Source organism: Microtus ochrogaster, chromosome 21 (assembly GCF_000317375.1).
Source record: "Microtus ochrogaster isolate Prairie Vole_2 chromosome 21, MicOch1.0, whole genome shotgun sequence".
NCBI lineage: Eukaryota > Metazoa > Chordata > Mammalia > Rodentia > Cricetidae > Microtus > Microtus ochrogaster.
Genome location: NC_022022.1, coordinates 9,678,684 through 9,695,509, shown reverse-complemented (window position 1 = coordinate 9,695,509; position 16,826 = coordinate 9,678,684). Strand labels below are relative to the sequence as shown.

The window sequence follows — 16,826 nt, the reverse complement described above, 5'->3', positions numbered from 1 at the left end:
TGACAGATTGCATCTGCTTCAAGGCTGATCTCTTTCTTTCCTCTCATGAACCAAAGGGTATTTAATAGACAGTATATTCCAAACATTGTTCAAATTTTTTAATTATTAAAAAAATCATTGTGTATCGTTCCTGATTTATAAACAGAAGATACAGGTATTATAAAATGATGGTAGAAAAAGAAAGACTTAAGGAAAATCAAAATGAAGTGGGGGGACTGAAGGTCAGAGGGGGAAAATGTGTGCTCAAAATGGAACTCATCGCTGGGAGCCACAGATGCAATACCTTGATCCTCAGGAGAGCTTTAATTAGTCTGGCTCCTTTCTGAGCGCATGCTCAAAGGCTCTGCTGCTAACTGTAAATTAGGGCATGGAAACACAGCAGGGGCCTGGCTGGGTTAAGAGGGGGGGAAGGGCAGCATCTTAAAGGGACAACATTCATTTAACAGAGCAGTGGCCTTTGGTCCCACCTTCTTCCGGGAACCTACTCCACAGTTAGGGTTCCTCCCTCAGTTGACAGCACCCCAATCTTTGAGTCTGGCTTTCGGGGCCCAGTGTGAAGGTGATGCGTGGCTTCACCCCAACTGAATTTGTAAATGTTATCTCTATCAGTTTGGGCTGACCACTTTAGGTTTGACTTTGTTTCTCTGTTCTGTCGTTCTGCACAGTTAAGATCTCCAGGGAGTCTGGCTTTCATTTTCCCACTGCTCTTACATGTGTTTTTCAGTTCACTGCTGTCAAATTTAGATTATTAAAATCAGATCTCTCCAATTTAGAGCAATACCACAACCCGCTTAACAGGTAGGGCAGTGCCCAGCTTCTGAGTGCTGACTGTTGGCCTTTCACCAGGCCAGAAGTCTTGCTGCTACTGTTTTCAGAAGACCTTTTCTTCTTCTGGCCTGTGTGTCCATATATATGATTTAAAACAGGGACTATACAGAACAGGCTTTAGTCAATTTAAAATGTTTCAGTATTTGGGTATAGGATGCAAGAGTCTACCTTCTACATAAAAAATATTAATTTAACTATATGTCATATATAATGTTAATTTTAATTTTTTTCTCACTTAAACATTTCATGATGCCAAAGAAAAGGGTTTAAAGTTAAATACACATTGTTTCTGGGTCTCTGAGTTTGAGGCTAGCCTGGTCTATGGAGCAAGTTCCAGGACAGACCCGGCTACACAGAGAAACATGTCTCTTGGTCCAGAATGGAATGAAGCCTTGTTAAGATTTTGTGTAACCTGAGCACTGTCGAGGGAACTGGAGGGAGACAAAGATGGCCCCGCAGCCTTTGAATGAACACTTGCACACAAAGCATGAATGTCAGAGTGCTGTTGCTAGATTAGACACCGAGTGAATTAATATCCCACAGGGCAACACAATCACAGATCATCTTTCCTGTTAAGTGTAATCATTCTCCTCTTTCCACACACACAAAATGTGTAAGCCGACCCATCAATTCCCAGTTTGTTATTAAGAGCGTGTGGGCTTGGCCTGTTAAGTAATACACCATCATTACAATGAAAAAAAAAAACAGTTGTTTTTGCCTTATCACTTCTATGTTAAGGATAATTAGAATAAAAATTCCTGTTTTTCCTAGCCCAAACCCTTCACACAAACCTTGAGTCATTGGGTTAGAGATTTGGGAGCAGAGAAACTAAGATTAGTACATTATGCTCTCTGTTTTCCTTCATCCTGAGATGGGGACCCACATTCCCTAAACATGGTACTCTCGCCGGGCGGTGGTGGCACACGCCTTTAATCCCAGCACTCGGGAGGCAGAGGCAGGCGGATCTCTGTGAGTTCGAGGCCAGACTGATCTACAAGAGCTAGTTCCAGGACAGGAACCAAAAAAAGCTATGGAGAAACCCTATCTTGAAAATCAAAAAAAAAAAAAAATGGTCCTCTCTACTTATCCTTCATCCTGAGATGGAGCACACATTCGCTAAACATTCACTTCTGTTAAGTCTTCCTAAAAATAACCTCACAGACATATCCAGAAGGTTGTCTCCTAGGTAATTTTAAAACTTGTCAAGCTGGCAGTATTTATCAAACACTTCCGGAACCTGACATGATTATGTTCTCCAGAGTTTTCTCAGACACAGATTCCTGAAACCTTGTATAGGTTTTTAGTCACTTTGCAAAGAGAATATACAGGTTCTATCTATATAGAAGGTATAGATATAAACATTGTGGAAAAGTGCATGGTTATGTAGGTGTTAAAAATGTAGCTGTAACTTCCAAAACATTAATAGTGATGTGATCTATAGCTCCCAGAGTAGCAAAAGGAAAACGGATCACAAAAGTAGATATAATCCCAGCACTCAGGAGGCAGAAGCAGGTGCATTCTGAGATGAAGTTCATCCTGGTCTACAAAGTGAGTTCTTGTCTTAAAATAAATATAATAATCCAACCGATGGTCAAGAAAGTTAAAAAGAAACACAGAATGGGATGGCAAAAATAGGTTTGGCTATATACTTCACAATAAATAGAGATTTATTCTCCTACTAAAAGGCGTGCAGAAGTGGTATATGTCTTTAATCCCAGCACTCAGGAGGCAGAGGCAGGCCAGTCTGGTCTACATATCAAGTTTCAGGCCTGCAAAGGCTAAATAGGAAGACCCTGTCTTTCCATTACTAGCTGCTGAAGTTCTTGGTGCCTTGACTTCCCCACAATAATAAACTGTAACTGGAAATGTGAGCCAAATAAACTTTCTTCCCTTGGTTGCGCCTGTCACAGTATTTTATAACATCAACAGGCAAGTTGAGTTATGGTTTTGATCAATGGTTCTCAACCTTCCGAATGCTGCCACCCTTTAATACAGTTCCTTGTGTTGTGATGACCTCAACCATACAATTATGTCGCTGCTACTGCTATAAATTGTAATGCAAATATCTGATATGTGATCCTTGTATAAGGAAGGGTCTTTCAGCCCTTGAAGGGTCCTGACCCACAGGTTGAGAACGACTTGTTTAGCTGCTTTGAATAGTAAGCAACTGCTAAAAACAAAACAGGATTAGGAGTAGGGGTATAAGGGGACAAACACTGGTAATTTGTCCCCACACCTCTCCATCCAAACTCCACTGACAGACCTTGGCGACCGTGACCACCTGCCCTGTCTGTCCCTTGTCCGTGGCCTTCCTCTGCTTCGTGCGAAGGGGTGAACCCAGCGGGCAAACCCGCGGGACACGGCGTGGAGCTCTCGGCCCCTCCCGTGAATCCCCGTGGCCGCCCGCACCGCACCCACTTCCTCTTTCCCTTCCGCGCGCCAGCCAACCGCTCGCCCCAAAAATTCCTGTCACTTCTGACAGGAAGCGGGGAGGCCGCGCCCGAGAGACCAGCCGAGCATCTCCGGGGCGCCCCGGGACGGGACGTGGTCGGTCGGGAGCAGCGAGCGAGGGCCTTGGGCCTGGACCTGAACCCCGCCGGGTCCTCCACCCCGGTCGGCCCGGTCCTCGGTCCCCGCCTGGGCCCCGGTCGGCCCGGTGCTCCCTCCCTCCTGCCTGGCCCGATCCTCCCTCTCTTCCTCCCTGCCCGGCCAGGTCCTCCCTCCCGCCTGGCTGGGTCCTCCCCCCTTCCCTCCCTCCCTCCCTCCTTCCCCGCCCGTCCCGGTTCTCGGCCCCCTCTGAGCCTGATCCTCAGGCGCGGTGGCTGCCAGGTCCTCAGCCGCCAGCCCGCCATGGAGGTGGAGGAGGCGTTCCAGGCGGTGGGCGAGATGGGCCTCTACCAGATGTACTTGTGCTTCCTGCTGGCCGTGCTGCTGCAGGTGAGTCCCCGGCTCCCCACGGCCCACCAGGCGCTCCTGGCTGGGGCTCCAGGTACCGCGTGAGAGCGGGGCGGGAGGGGTCGGGCGCCCCGCACTGGCGGGCCAGCACCTGAGCTCTCCCAGCCTGTCACCCGGAGCACTAACACATAAGCGCCAGAGCTAGTTAAGGGACAAAAACCATTACCTGTTATCTGCTGCAAAAATGAAAGGGGGTCGGTACCCTAACTTGTGCCTCTACCACCTTGCTGTGTAAGACAGATAGATAGTGCAGATTCACCAAAGGTCGGATCTGGATGCCCTCTCTGAGCTCTAGGGGACTTATGCAAGGGATTCATTTCTCTGTGGCTTAAAGTTCTATTGGGTTATTCAGCGCTGAGGCCAGCTTTGGTCTGAGGCTATAGGGAAATAATACCATCTACATATAGTGTGTTTTATTGTATAGAATTTTCAGAAACCAATTGCACACCTCAACCTAAAACTTGATTCTAGGGGGCCTTAGAGGTTCACTCTTGTCATCCCAACACTGTGGAACTGAGACAGGAGGATGCCTCTCCTTTCAGGCATATTCAAGGCCAGCATGAGCTTCTTAGTCCCTGGGATGCAGGTCGGTGGTAAATCCCTAGCATGTGTGAGATTCTGGATTTGATCCCTAGTGCCAGGGCTGGAAGGTGAAGCTAGCTAGCTCCCTGCCCAGGAGTCTTGCATTCCTGGCATGAAGTGGGGCATGATGAGGAAGGCTGATAGCTAAGCCGGTAGTTAAGGTGTGATGGTGTTGTTCCAAGGGAAGTGCTGGCTGGACACGGATCTAAGCAGAGCCTACAAGTTGCTTCAGCGTTTGAGTGATGCTGATGCAGGAAGGGAGGCAGCGAGGTAAAAGCTGACTTACTCATTCTCTTTTCCCATTGAAACTTAAAAAACTCAGTCGATTTCACCACCAGCCAGAAAAATGGTTCCAGTGATGATACATGGAAAGCCTTCTCTGAGCAGAATAAAAATTAGTTAATACAGAGAAATAGACTTGTAACTGTGATGTCTGATCTTTGTAGAATGGTTTCTTTGACAATAGTCTATCTAACCAGGAATTCCAAGTATATACTCCCTCTCTGGGCAATCCCTTTGGACCACCTCTCTATCCACCCTCCACTTCCTATGCTAGTGTTCTCATTTACTTAGCCAGGTGTCCACCAACTTAGAACAAAGTTTTGTTGAGTGCGGTACTGAAAAGACAACATTCTGGGCCGGGATCTGTTAATTTTCCTGTACATTTTACTCCCCAGCTACCAGCTGGAGATCCAACCTTGTGCTTTCTATGCCAGAGTTTTACTGCTGATCTCCAGCCCACCCCAGTCCTCCCATACATGTATTAATGATCGACCTAGTTCATTGTAGTTTGTTAAGGAAGAGTTCCAAGCCTTGATAGCTCACTAACCCATGATTGACATATAGTCATTATTTGCCAGGTTTCAGGGTGTTACTGGCAGTGGGTGATTGTCTTGTAGGTGTGGGCTGTCTCTGTCACCGTGTCCCTTCCTCCTGTTGAGATAACTGGTTCTTCTGAAGTCCTGTTATAAACAAGAGAAGAGGGGCATACCATAAGCATCAATAAAACCCTTAGTGAACCATAGTCTAAGCCCAGTCTGCAGCAACACAGGGCTTCAACCATGAAGAGAATCTGTTCATATCTAGGGGCTCAGCTATAGAAATAGAAATAGAAAACCTATTTGTACCTAGCAAGAGCTTTCTAATGGTGACTCCGAAACATAATGGCTCATCACCGGGGTTCTCTGTGAATTGGGATAAGTTTTATGTTGCTTCTGAACTTAGAACTTGATTGAGCCTTGTATTAGTCTGGGTTCTGTAGTGGAACAGAACTTATAGAATGAATATATCTTTCTATCTATGATATATATATATATATATATATATATATATATATGTGTGTGTGTGTGTGTGTGTGATATATCTATATATCTATCTATGATATCTATCTATCTATTTATGATCATATATATATATATATATATGATTTATTAGAATGGCATACAGGCTGTGATCCAGTTGGTCCAACAATGGCCAACAAAGGTCCAAGAATGTAGTAGTTGTTCAGTTGCTGAGGCTAGATGTCTCAGCTGGTCTTCAGAAGCTCAAAGAAATAGGCTCTAAAGCCAGTAAAGTAATGGACTTGCCAGCAAAAGCAAGAGCAAACAGGTGAAAAGCAAAAACTTCCTCCTTCTGAGTCCTTTCTATAGGCTGCCAACAGAAGGTGTGGCCCAGACTAAAGGTGGATCTTCCCAGTTCAAAAGATCTAAATTAAAAGAGGCTCTTTCCACTTCAAATGACTTAATTAAGAAAAAATAGCCCTCACCAATGTAACCAGCCAAGTGGGTTTTAGTTAATTCCAGATGTATTCAAGTTGACAACCAAGGATAGCCATTACAGGCCTCCTGAAGGTCATGATGACCAGGGGACTTTTGGCCGGTTGTTTATGCCACTTTAAGTGGGGGGCCGTGAGCCATACTTCCCTCAGTTACATTCTCAAGAACAATGGTTGCCTTGGTCTACGCAGGTGTATAGCACAGATAAAGTTGCAAGTCCTTTAGATACCTTCCTTTTGGGGAGGCAGTAGAGATATAAGGGGCTCCAGGCAGTATAGCGGGCTTCTTAGAATCTGGGATATTTCAGAAGTAGAGTGTGGTTTGGAAAGCATCTAGTCTGATGCTTCCGCAGCATTTAGATCTCAGGAGCATGCTTGGCAAGGCCACCCACAGCTCTTTGACAGAGCAGGTGTCACCTTCCAAGGAAGCACAAAAGAAGTCATTAAGAATGGGAAAGCAGGTGATGTGACTGGAGTAGAAAGAACTCTGACCCTGGCATGCTATCTCTGCTGCAGCCTGGTTGAGTGAGCTTATGCAAATGACCCTCAGTCCACACCCTGCCTTTGGAGGTGGCTGTCCATGAGAAAGTTCACTTTGCAGATTTGGAGGTATTTCCCTAGTCTTTAGCAGTCAATACTCTATCTGATCAACATGACTGTGAGCCAAATGAATTAATTAAAGAAGCATCTATGGCTATCCCTGTGGATTCCAGTTGGAAGTAGTAGTAGTAATTGGCATAATTCGTAGACCTTGAGGTTATTTAGAACACTAGATTGTGTCCTTACCACAGTTGGAAGCTATTTTATGACCAGTAGGTAATCAAACTGAAAGGGACACAAGTAGGGAAAAAAAAAGAGAGGTTGTAAAGAAAAGAAAGAAAAACAAAACAGTTCTTCAAAGGGCCTACCAGGGTCACAGTTTGGTATATATCCCTTCAGAATTTTTATTAAGTAAATATGCATATAGCCCTTCTTTTGCAGAAATGTATATTACCACCAAGTTTTGTCTCTTGGCAATGTTTAGACGCCTTGCTAGTTTTGAGAGGTAATGCCACCAGAGAACACACACAGACACCCTAAAAACCCAATAGAAAGTCTATATTGCCAGCCAGCAGCTGCACAGAGGACTTGCCCAAATCATGACGCCCCAAGCCTCAGTGTTCTTTTTTCTTTATGCACAAACCATCACATCCTAGCTGACACACTTTGGTTACCAAGAACAGTTAGCAAGAAGCCCAAAGGCAAGGTAGATACACTTAGGGACTTTACTGGGTCCTGAAACTACGGACTAGGTCTTTGGTGGATTTGGTCTTTGTTCCTGTTTTGGCAGGTGTGGGGGCCTGCTGATGGGTTCTAAGGTCAGAATGGTGCTTTCCACATGGTATCGGCTGTGCTGAGGTTGGGAACCTGTTGCAATAGTCACAAATCAACAGCTTCCTATTTTAACAACTGCAGCATACGATCCTTGTTATAGGACCATACCTTAGACTGCTTATCGGTTTCTCGTTTTCATTTCAGAACCATACCCTGTGGTGCTGGGCCCTTCTTTGTTCTGGACTTTACCTCTTGCCTGTTGATGGGCACTCTTCTTCTCAAACAGGGAGAAAACATCACCTAATAACACTCCTTTATTTCACTGTATTTGTTATTCATTCTGTTTAAATATTTTAAAATAATTTTAATGCACTTCAAATAATGTAGAGAGTAATTCACAAACACCCATATACTTAATTTCAGGTTGAATGATACTAATATTTTTCCATATTTGTTTAAGATTGTGTTGTAGTTTATCATGTAAGGCAGGACAAATAACACCTGAGGTGTGAAATTACGCACTAACTAAGGAATGACTGCCCTGTTGGGATCTGACCATGCATTGTTACAGGAGCTGGTGTGTGTGGCGTTGGGGCTCAGACTTGGCAGGGCAGGCTGTAGGGAATGGAGGAGATGGTCAGAAGCCTGTCAGGACTGACTAGCATCTGTGCCATTCCCACTGCTTGCCTTCTCAATGAAAAAGATGACTCTGACCATAGACTTAAACATTTGCCTGGCCAAGAAATCAGAGCAGGTAAAGCAGATCCGGATGAAGGAGTGCTTGCATGCCCAGCTGTTGTGCTGGTCGACTTGAACCAGCTAATGTATGGCAGTGAACGTGAAACACAAAAGCACCCATCCCAATTCAGCACAAAACCAAAAATAGCTGCCCTTCACATCCACACCTCTCCCTCGATCTTGCTTGTAATATCTCTTTGTGGTCATCCTAGACAAGAACATCCTAGGCAGCACTTGACTTAGTGACGCTGTAGGTATCTTTGGGAGTTCCATCTGTCAAATGACAGCTGTATTAATAACAAATTGTACTTTTAGGTTTATTTACTTGCAAACAAATTTGAATTGAGGGCCGGTAAGTTAGTTCAGCCAGGTAAGGTGCCTAGAACTAAGCCTGAAGCCCCGAGTAGGATTCCCTGGACCCACACGGTAGAAGAAGAGAACCAAATCGTCTTACAATTTGTCCTCTGACCTCCATACTCACACTCTCCCCGCAGAATAAGTACAAATGGGATAAAACTTTAGAAACTGAATTGATTTAGAAGAAACTCATGACTATAGCACATAGAAAACAGACCAAGGGCACTTGCAGGGACATCACACGACGGAGTCTGGAAGAAACTTGAGTTAGCTCTAGGATGTTTCCCTGGAAGCCTAAGCAGTGTTCTCTTAGCTCTCCCTCCTCTGACTGGCCTAGTGTTTTTGCCAAGGATTCCTTCCCCCACGCTTTACCTCACCCTGCAGCAATCCAATCCTTATACACTATGGCGTACACTTTCCCTGACCACCCTCATTTAACTTGAAAGAGAGAAATAGTTACTGATAAGAGAATTTCCCCAGAATCTTAGTAAATAGTAGGATAAAAAACAAAATGCCAGAACTAGTTTTTTTGGCTTATTTTTTATTGTTTTAATTTATTTATTTGTTTTTATGCTTATTTTTCAGACATGGTCTCAGTATGTATAGCCTTGGCTGACCTAAAACTCATAGAGATCCTCAAGCGTCTGCCACACCAAATGTTGTGATAAAAGGTGTGTGCCATCATGCCTGGCCCAGATCACTGGGTTTGATTACCTTTCTGCCATACCATTCTGTAAGGAATTAGTTTGAACATACATATGTATGCTGTTCTAACAGTAGTACACAGGGTGATTAGAGGGATACAGATTGGCATGAATGTATGAATGTTACTTTCCTCTCTCTCTCTCTCTCTCTCTCTCTCTCTCTCTCTCTCTCTCTCTCTCTCTCTGGTTTTTCAAGACAGGGTTTCTCTGTAGGTTTGGAGCCTGTCCTGGAACTAGCTCTTGTAGACCAGGCTAGCCTCGAACTCACAGAGATCTGCCTGCCTCTGCCTCCCGAGTGCTGGGATTAAAGGCCTGCTCCCCCCAATGCCTGGCAAATGATACTTTCTTTACAGGTCTTTAAAAAGTTAGCGTTAACTCTTATCTATACACATGGTCATGCAGAACACCAATTCCCCAGTAAGTGATGCACCAAGCCATTGACAGTAAGGGAGGAGACTGGGCTTTTTTGCAATCTTCAGAAAGATGAAGCTTAGGTTTAGAGAGAAATTTGAAGGTCATTTTAAATGGAAAACACCATTGCAGAAGTGGAGAATACCGCATACCTGTGCTACAGTGCATATTGGATGGAGCTGAAGCGGCGACTCAAAAGTTAGGAGCCCTCGCTGTTCCTCCAGGGAAAAGTTGTGTATGTCACTCTGGGAGAGGTACAGGCAGGCTGCTGGGGAGTTAGTTGAAGTTTAGGGGAAGGAACTCTTGGCATAAGCAATACTCTAGTCAGAGGAGGGTAAGCAAATAGCACACTCCTTAGCAATCCTTGAAAATATTCTAGAATAAACTCAGCTTCTTCCAAACTCTGTCATGTGGTGTCCCTGCAAGTGCTGGACCTGAGTTTGCTCCTCAGCACCCATATGAGACAGCTCACAACTACCTCTTCTGGTCTCCACTGACACCTACACACACACACACACACACACACACACACACACGCACGCACGCACGCACTCACACTCACGCACCACGTGGCATACATTCACAAAGACGCATGCACACATAAACTCCATTAAAACAAACAAATAACCAAGTGACACAGAGTCTATTCTTAGATCTGGTAAGAGACAGCGTGTTTTCGCCCTGACCAGGCAGTCTCTGCTGATTAAAGTCTGGGAAGTCCTGGGTCACACTGTTGGCATAGTACTGTACTACTTACTGTTCAGAAGAGAAGCATCCCATTGGACCCTCTGGAGAGGCTGGTTAGATAGGAGTGCATGGGCAAAGACATACCGTTAAGATCCAGTTGTCCTTCAAGAAGTCGTGAGGTTTGGAGAGCGTGACTGTGGCTAAGCCTCAGGCTCAGGTTAAGACCTGTGTGCCCTCACAGCTCATGGTAAGTCACACCTGCGAGTGAGTAGGCCAGTGCAGACCACTTGTGTGTGAGATAGTTAGCAAGTGGGCCATAGGAAGATAATCCCGCACCCATTGATCTGACCAGAGGAGCTTGCTGAGGAGTTTTGGGAATCTGAGCTGGTGATGCAGTGTCGATGGATGAGAGGAGAGACGAGAGGCACCGGTGATTTAGGATGTGAGCATTCCACACTTTAAACCTCTCAAATACATCCCCCTCAGCAAGTCCCTCAGTCAATAGCTAATAATGCTCTCTTCCTCAGACGCCGGGCATGTGGTCTTGCTTTCACGAGTAGGGGCTTATCCACACAATGCTTCTGGCTGACCAGTTAAACAGCGGAGTCCTAAGTGCATAAAATGCCAGCAATGAAATCAACTTTGATTTTTGTCTTTTCTGCTCCCCTGAAAAGGATCTGTCCCTAAAGTTAGGTGAAGCCACTCTCATCTTGGTTTTGTGGCTAGAGGAACCCTTGAATGGTTTTTAATTGCCCTGTCTCTTGTTCCAACTCACAAAGTAAATGACAGACATAACCATGACTTCACAGTCTAGGGTTGGGATGGTTTCCTGGGAAATATTATGAAAGCCCATAATGGTGTTGCTACAAAATTACTTTAGAAACCTTCACTTTGAGACACTTAAATTTTCAATGCCCTTGAGTCATTTTTGTAGTTGTAATTACACTGGGGCGAGGGGCAGGATGGGAGGAATCCAGCCATCTGTGGCACTTGTTCTTCCCCGGAGCTGGACCCGGAGGAGATAAGGATTTATGTGAGATGCGGAAGGAGAATAGATAGCGGTTTCTTTACTGCGGCCTTAAAGCACCTTCGCTGATAGGTGTGATTTCATTAGACAAAAATGGGGGTGAGTGTGCACATGGTCATGGCCGAGTGATAGTAAAGAACGAGAGATGGCTTTTGTTCCCTGGTGGGGGGCAGAGTTGGATGTGTGGACTGTGGGGAAGTGTCACAGTCAAAAATGGCAAACCAAGGAAAGGCACCCCAATGTTCCGTGTGGGTGATATAGCCCAGGGCTGCTTATGTCACCTTTGACTTCTTATGACCATGTAACCCCAGGATGTACCACAGTATGGAAGACCAACATTAATGTAGCTATGGGTTTGGGGCTCCACCTCGCTGACCTAATCTCACGGTGCTCTTGTATAATGTCTATCCCACAGCATGGCTGCTACCTGCCTGCTGTGTCTCCCTGGTGAGTTGCAAAACCAAGCATGACCATTGGCTGGCACTGCGTAGAAGAGCTGCATAGTTTTTTTAGCCTCTCTGTTAACATAAGATGATGAACCCATGTATTAAGGACCTTGAACATATATGTCTACATGTATGCATGCACACAGAAGCTTGTTCATAGAAAGGGCCCAGACGACATTGTGAGAGGTGGGAGGAGGGCAGAGGGGATGAGAAAGATAGATAATAAAGCTTATTCTGCCTACAGACAGCTAGGAATGAGGTGGGGGTCACACTGCTTCAGACATGCTGATTAGCTGATTTCCATTGTTCCCTATAAATAAAGCAATATAATGGTACCCCTTCATTTTGAACCGCTTTCCCCAAATTGTAGTATATCCCCTGAACAGTGACCTTCATAGTGAGGCACACCTCAGATGAGAGATCCCTTTAGAGCATTTTCTCTTTTCTCTAGAATATTGCTTATCCTAGAACAATCCAGACAAGAATATTATGTGCTAATATATATTCAGCAGAGACCTATCCTAGGAATGGGACATAGCCAGCATTATAAAAGCACATGCTAATGTCCTTCTTGGTCTTATGCATCCTCCTGTTGAATATGGGGACCCTGGATTATTTACTTTGGAGGCCAAAAGGTGAATCTGACAGAACAAATGTGCAGGAGCACAGCTTCTGGGCCACTGGAGAGGAAGCCGAGTTGGTGAGGAAACCAGTCGATGAGGCTGACTTTCAGAGGATGGGAAGCATTTTAACATTGCTGACAGGAGATGGTGCCTTCAGGGAGAGGAGCGGAGTGCACAGCCGTAGAAGGGGGCACAGTAAAGAGGGAACGTGGCCGGTTTGTTTTGCCTGATGAAAGGCTGCGCTTTGAGTCATCTCCTGTGTCCCCTCGGCCCATGTTTTTCATTTCTGTATACCCATCAATTAGATCTCAGCAGATTGTAATCAGAGGGGCAGTCACTAAATGGATGAAAGCGGCTCCGTGATTATAGCTACTGCTAGATGTGTAATCTATTTGTTCTTGTGATTATTAAGGTTTTTATTTTTATAAGTTGATTGCCTCCTCTTCTAAAATGTCCTTAATAGTATGCAAACAAGGTCCAGAGAGCATGGAAGCCTAGGAACATATTTTCCTTTGCACCTTATAGTAATCTCACAGTGTGTGGATCCATGGTAGCTTTGCCCTTCTCCCAAAACGTCCACAGTCCATCCACTCAAAATAGTTTGGGACTGCTTTATGTCCCCTCAGCCTTACCAAGAGGGGAAGAGTCATAACCCTGGTTTTGCATTAGCTTCTAAGAAATGCACAGAATGTCATGACTCCTTTTCTCTTCTGGACTAATTCCATTGCCTACCACTGATAAATGACCCCACTGTGGGCTTCTGCTTGTCTACTGGGCAGAACATGCCCCCGATGAACAGTGTACAAAGAGCCCCCAGCTAGAGTTCTTGGTGAACTGAACAGGAATCTTCTGACAGACTGACTGTCTTCATGTGCCTCGGTAGCTCTTACAGTGAGTCAGCTCATGGCCAAACACTGATAGGAATACTCTGTATTTTTTTAGATACTCTGTTTAGCACTATTTTAGGCCAAGTTCAAAGTTATCAGGGATCTTTTGTTTTTGTTTTTTCTTCTTCTTTCTTTCTTTTTTTTTTTGTTTTGTTTTTCAAGGCAGGGTTTCTCTGTAGCTTTGGGCTCTATCCTGGAATTCACTCTGTAGACAATGCTGGCCTCTAACTCACAGAAATCTGTCTGTCCTACCTTTCAAGTGCTGGGATTAAAGGTGCATGCCACCACTGCCTGGCTTTGGAGAATCTTATTTTCTTAAAATAAGATTTGCTTTGGAGAATCTTATTTTCTTAAAATAAGATTGTCGTAATTTTCACACTATGTATTTTGATTTTTAAATCCGAAATAATCATCCAACAGTGAGAGCTAACATAAACAGATATCCATATTAGTAAAGAATGGCCGCAACACCCCATAAACCCAACTACGAGAAGTCCCCAGATCTACAGCAATCGGCAGATGGCTTATGTATTCAATAAATATTTCTTAAATGAATTGGTGCTTTATTTTTTCTGTTAGTGGACAGTTATGGTTAGATTAAACCAAGGGTGTACAGCTACAAGCTGTAATCTGAATATGCCTGAGATTCTGAATCCTTCTACGTGTTATGAGTTGCATGTTACATTTTAAAACAATGTCCTCTTTAGGTTATGAGTCCAAAGCCAACAGCTCCAGGTAAGTGATTGTTTGAGCTGAAAACACTGTGCTGAGAAGGAAAATAACTGGAATACAGTCTTTTAAACCAGAGCCAGTGATGCAGGCTTTGCTGCCAGTGTTTACAGTATCACACAGAGCCTGCAGCATCAGACACATCCCAGACGTGGAAGGAGAACTGACTGCTCCCGGGTGGACTGCTGATGGCCCTCTCATAGCATGGGATGCTGCTTCTTCATGCTTTTCTTCCTGGCTTCTTCTGTAGCCCATTTCTAGCAAACACAAAACAAAATACAGAAGCAAGACACCCCTCTTTCCTCCTCCTCCTCTCTCTTCCTCCTCTCTTCTTCTTTCTCTTCCTCCTCATCTTTTTCAGTTATTTATTTTCACTTTATGTGTGTACATGTTTTGCCTGCATGTATTTTTGTATACTATGTGTATGTCTGGTGGCCTGTGAAAGTCAGAGAGGGGCATAGGATTCCCTGGAACTGGGGTTGTGGATGTTTCTGAACTGCCCTGTGGGTGCTGGGAATGATATCTGGGTCCTCTGGAAGAAGACCTAGCACTCTTAACTGCTGAGCCATCTCTCCAGCCCTACCCCCCTTTTCCTGTCTTCTTCCTTCTCTTCTATGCCTCTCTAAGTTAGGTTATCGTGTATTTTAAGCCTTCTTGAACTCACTGTGTAACTGGGGATGAGCTTGGACTTTGGAGCCTTCTGCTTCTACCTCCTAAGTACTGGAATACAGAAGTGATGTACCAGGCATGGTTTATGGAGCCGTAGGCAAGCGCTCTACCAACTAAGCCACATCCCTAGCCCAGTCACTGTATCTTTCAAGGTTTGCAGGCTTCCCAGGTTTTCCACACAGATGCCCACGTTTGCAGCATTGGATTCTCTGTGTTTACTTTCAGCTCTATGTGGCCACAGAAGCCATCCTCATTGCACTGATTGGAGCCACACCATCATATCACTGGGACATGGCCGAGCTCCTGCCCAACCAGAGCCACAGCAATCAGTCAGATAGCAAAGAACAGGCCTTTGGGGACTGGCTCCTGACCGCCAACGGCAGTGAGATCCATAAGCACGTACATTTCAGCAACAGCTTCACCTCCATCGCCTCCGAGGTAAGCAGGCCACCAGTAGGCCGCCACATCAGCCAGGCGACATGGGGATAAGTTCCGAAGAAGCCTCTCTTGACTGTAGAATCCTTTTAAAGGTAAATTAAAAACTTGTGTCTCTCTTACTACGAAGCAAGGGGACTACAAGTGGCCTAGCTGTGCTTCCCAGAACTTGTGTTTTGGTTCCATGCTGTATGTAGACACAAGACAGCTTGACCACACAAGATAAAGTACAGATGCCTCCCCGAGTATATGCAGGAAACCCTGCTCTGGGGGTCCACTGTTGACCAAGAGACTCTGGTGCAGCATAGACACCAGAGATGAAGCAGTTGAGAGCTGTCTGCCGAGGGTAGCCTTAAGAAATCCTGCTTTGGCCGGGCGGTGGTGGCACACGCCTTTAATCCCAGCACTCGGGAGGCAGAGGCAGGCGGATCTTTGTGAGTTCGAGACCAGCCTGGTCCAAAAGAGCTAGTTCCAGGACAGGCTCCAAAACCACAGAGAAACCCTGTCTCAAAAAACCAAAAAAAAAAAAAAAATCCTGCTTTGATCTTTGTATCTCCATGGCCCAGTAGCAACGGGTAGCCACCCCACCACTAGCCTCTTAAAAAGACAAGTAGCATCATTGACTGTTTACTATAGAGTAGGCATTGTGATATTTTATAGGCTTGTCTTATTTACTCAGAGCAATTTTATGGGGTGGGCCATTCTCTCCATTTGGCAGATAGAGACACCAAGACTGAGGTCAAGCTTGGATCCTAAGGACAGTGTTGGTATTTAAATAGATTTGTGCTGAGGAGCCTGTGTTCTTCATTCTGTTTCCAAGAAAGAACATGCAGTCTGCATCCAGACTGGGTGCACATGGCTTAGGTTCTTTTCAACTGGTAACCACAGCCAAATATTTTTTCTACTTACCTGCGAATAATTTCAAACTGACAGAGCCGGGAATGTAGCTCACAGTAGTAACACGCTTGCCTGTCATATGGGAAGCCCTAGGTTCTATTTTTAGAACCCTTCTCTTCTTGGGGGAGATTCGGGAAGACATAACAGGCCTCTTCTGCCTTACCTTTTCAGCATGGAATTGTTTGTTTTTCCCAAAGACTTACTCTGCGTCTGCCATATGCACGCTGTTTCCTCATCCAGACTGCGTGAGTCACACGTGAGCTGTCAGGCTGCTCCTGCCTGGCACCTCCGAGGTCTGTCGGGGTTGATTGAATTGGTCGGTAGAGGCGGCTTCCAGCCTCCCTGTTGTTCCGCAAAGCACCATTCAGGCAAGAACTGGCAGCAGAGATTAATGGTTCGTGAGCATGGCTAGGAGCTCTGGCGGATGGCACGCTGGCCACTCACGGGTCTATGCATCACGTTGGGTTCATCTTAATTGCAGTTGAGATGCAGCCGCAATCCAACCCCCACCCCACTTCTTAGCACTGATTCATTTTCGGTTCCCCCTCCACGTTTCAATTGTTTCCACAGGTCTTCATTTTGGCAGTATTGCAACAGTCTGTGGTGTATGCATAGTCCAAGACATGGCTCTTGGTGAAGTTCTTTAGTCTAAAAATCAGCGTTTAAAAGCAAGGTCTTGGGCCAGCATGATAATGACTCAGAGGGTAAAGGCACTTGTTGCTTAGCCTGATGGCCTGAGTTTGATACCTGAACCCACATGCTA

The 16,826-nt window shown here is 45.3% G+C and overlaps 1 protein-coding gene across 2 annotated transcripts in view; it reads left to right on the top strand.

The window, feature by feature from the left end:
• Window positions 1-3,573: 3,573 nt before the first annotated feature.
• The window catches only part of Slc22a15 (solute carrier family 22 member 15), a 55,818-nt gene continuing 42,565 nt past the window's right edge, over window positions 3,574-16,826 (top strand). For both annotated transcript variants that reach the window (XM_005357108.2, XM_026784158.1), the window contains exons 1-2: window positions 3,574-3,765; window positions 14,957-15,169. In XM_005357108.2, the coding sequence (XP_005357165.1) occupies window positions 3,679-3,765; window positions 14,957-15,169 (300 nt within the window). In that variant the 5' untranslated portion in view covers window positions 3,574-3,678. The remainder of the gene's footprint in view (window positions 3,766-14,956; window positions 15,170-16,826) is intronic.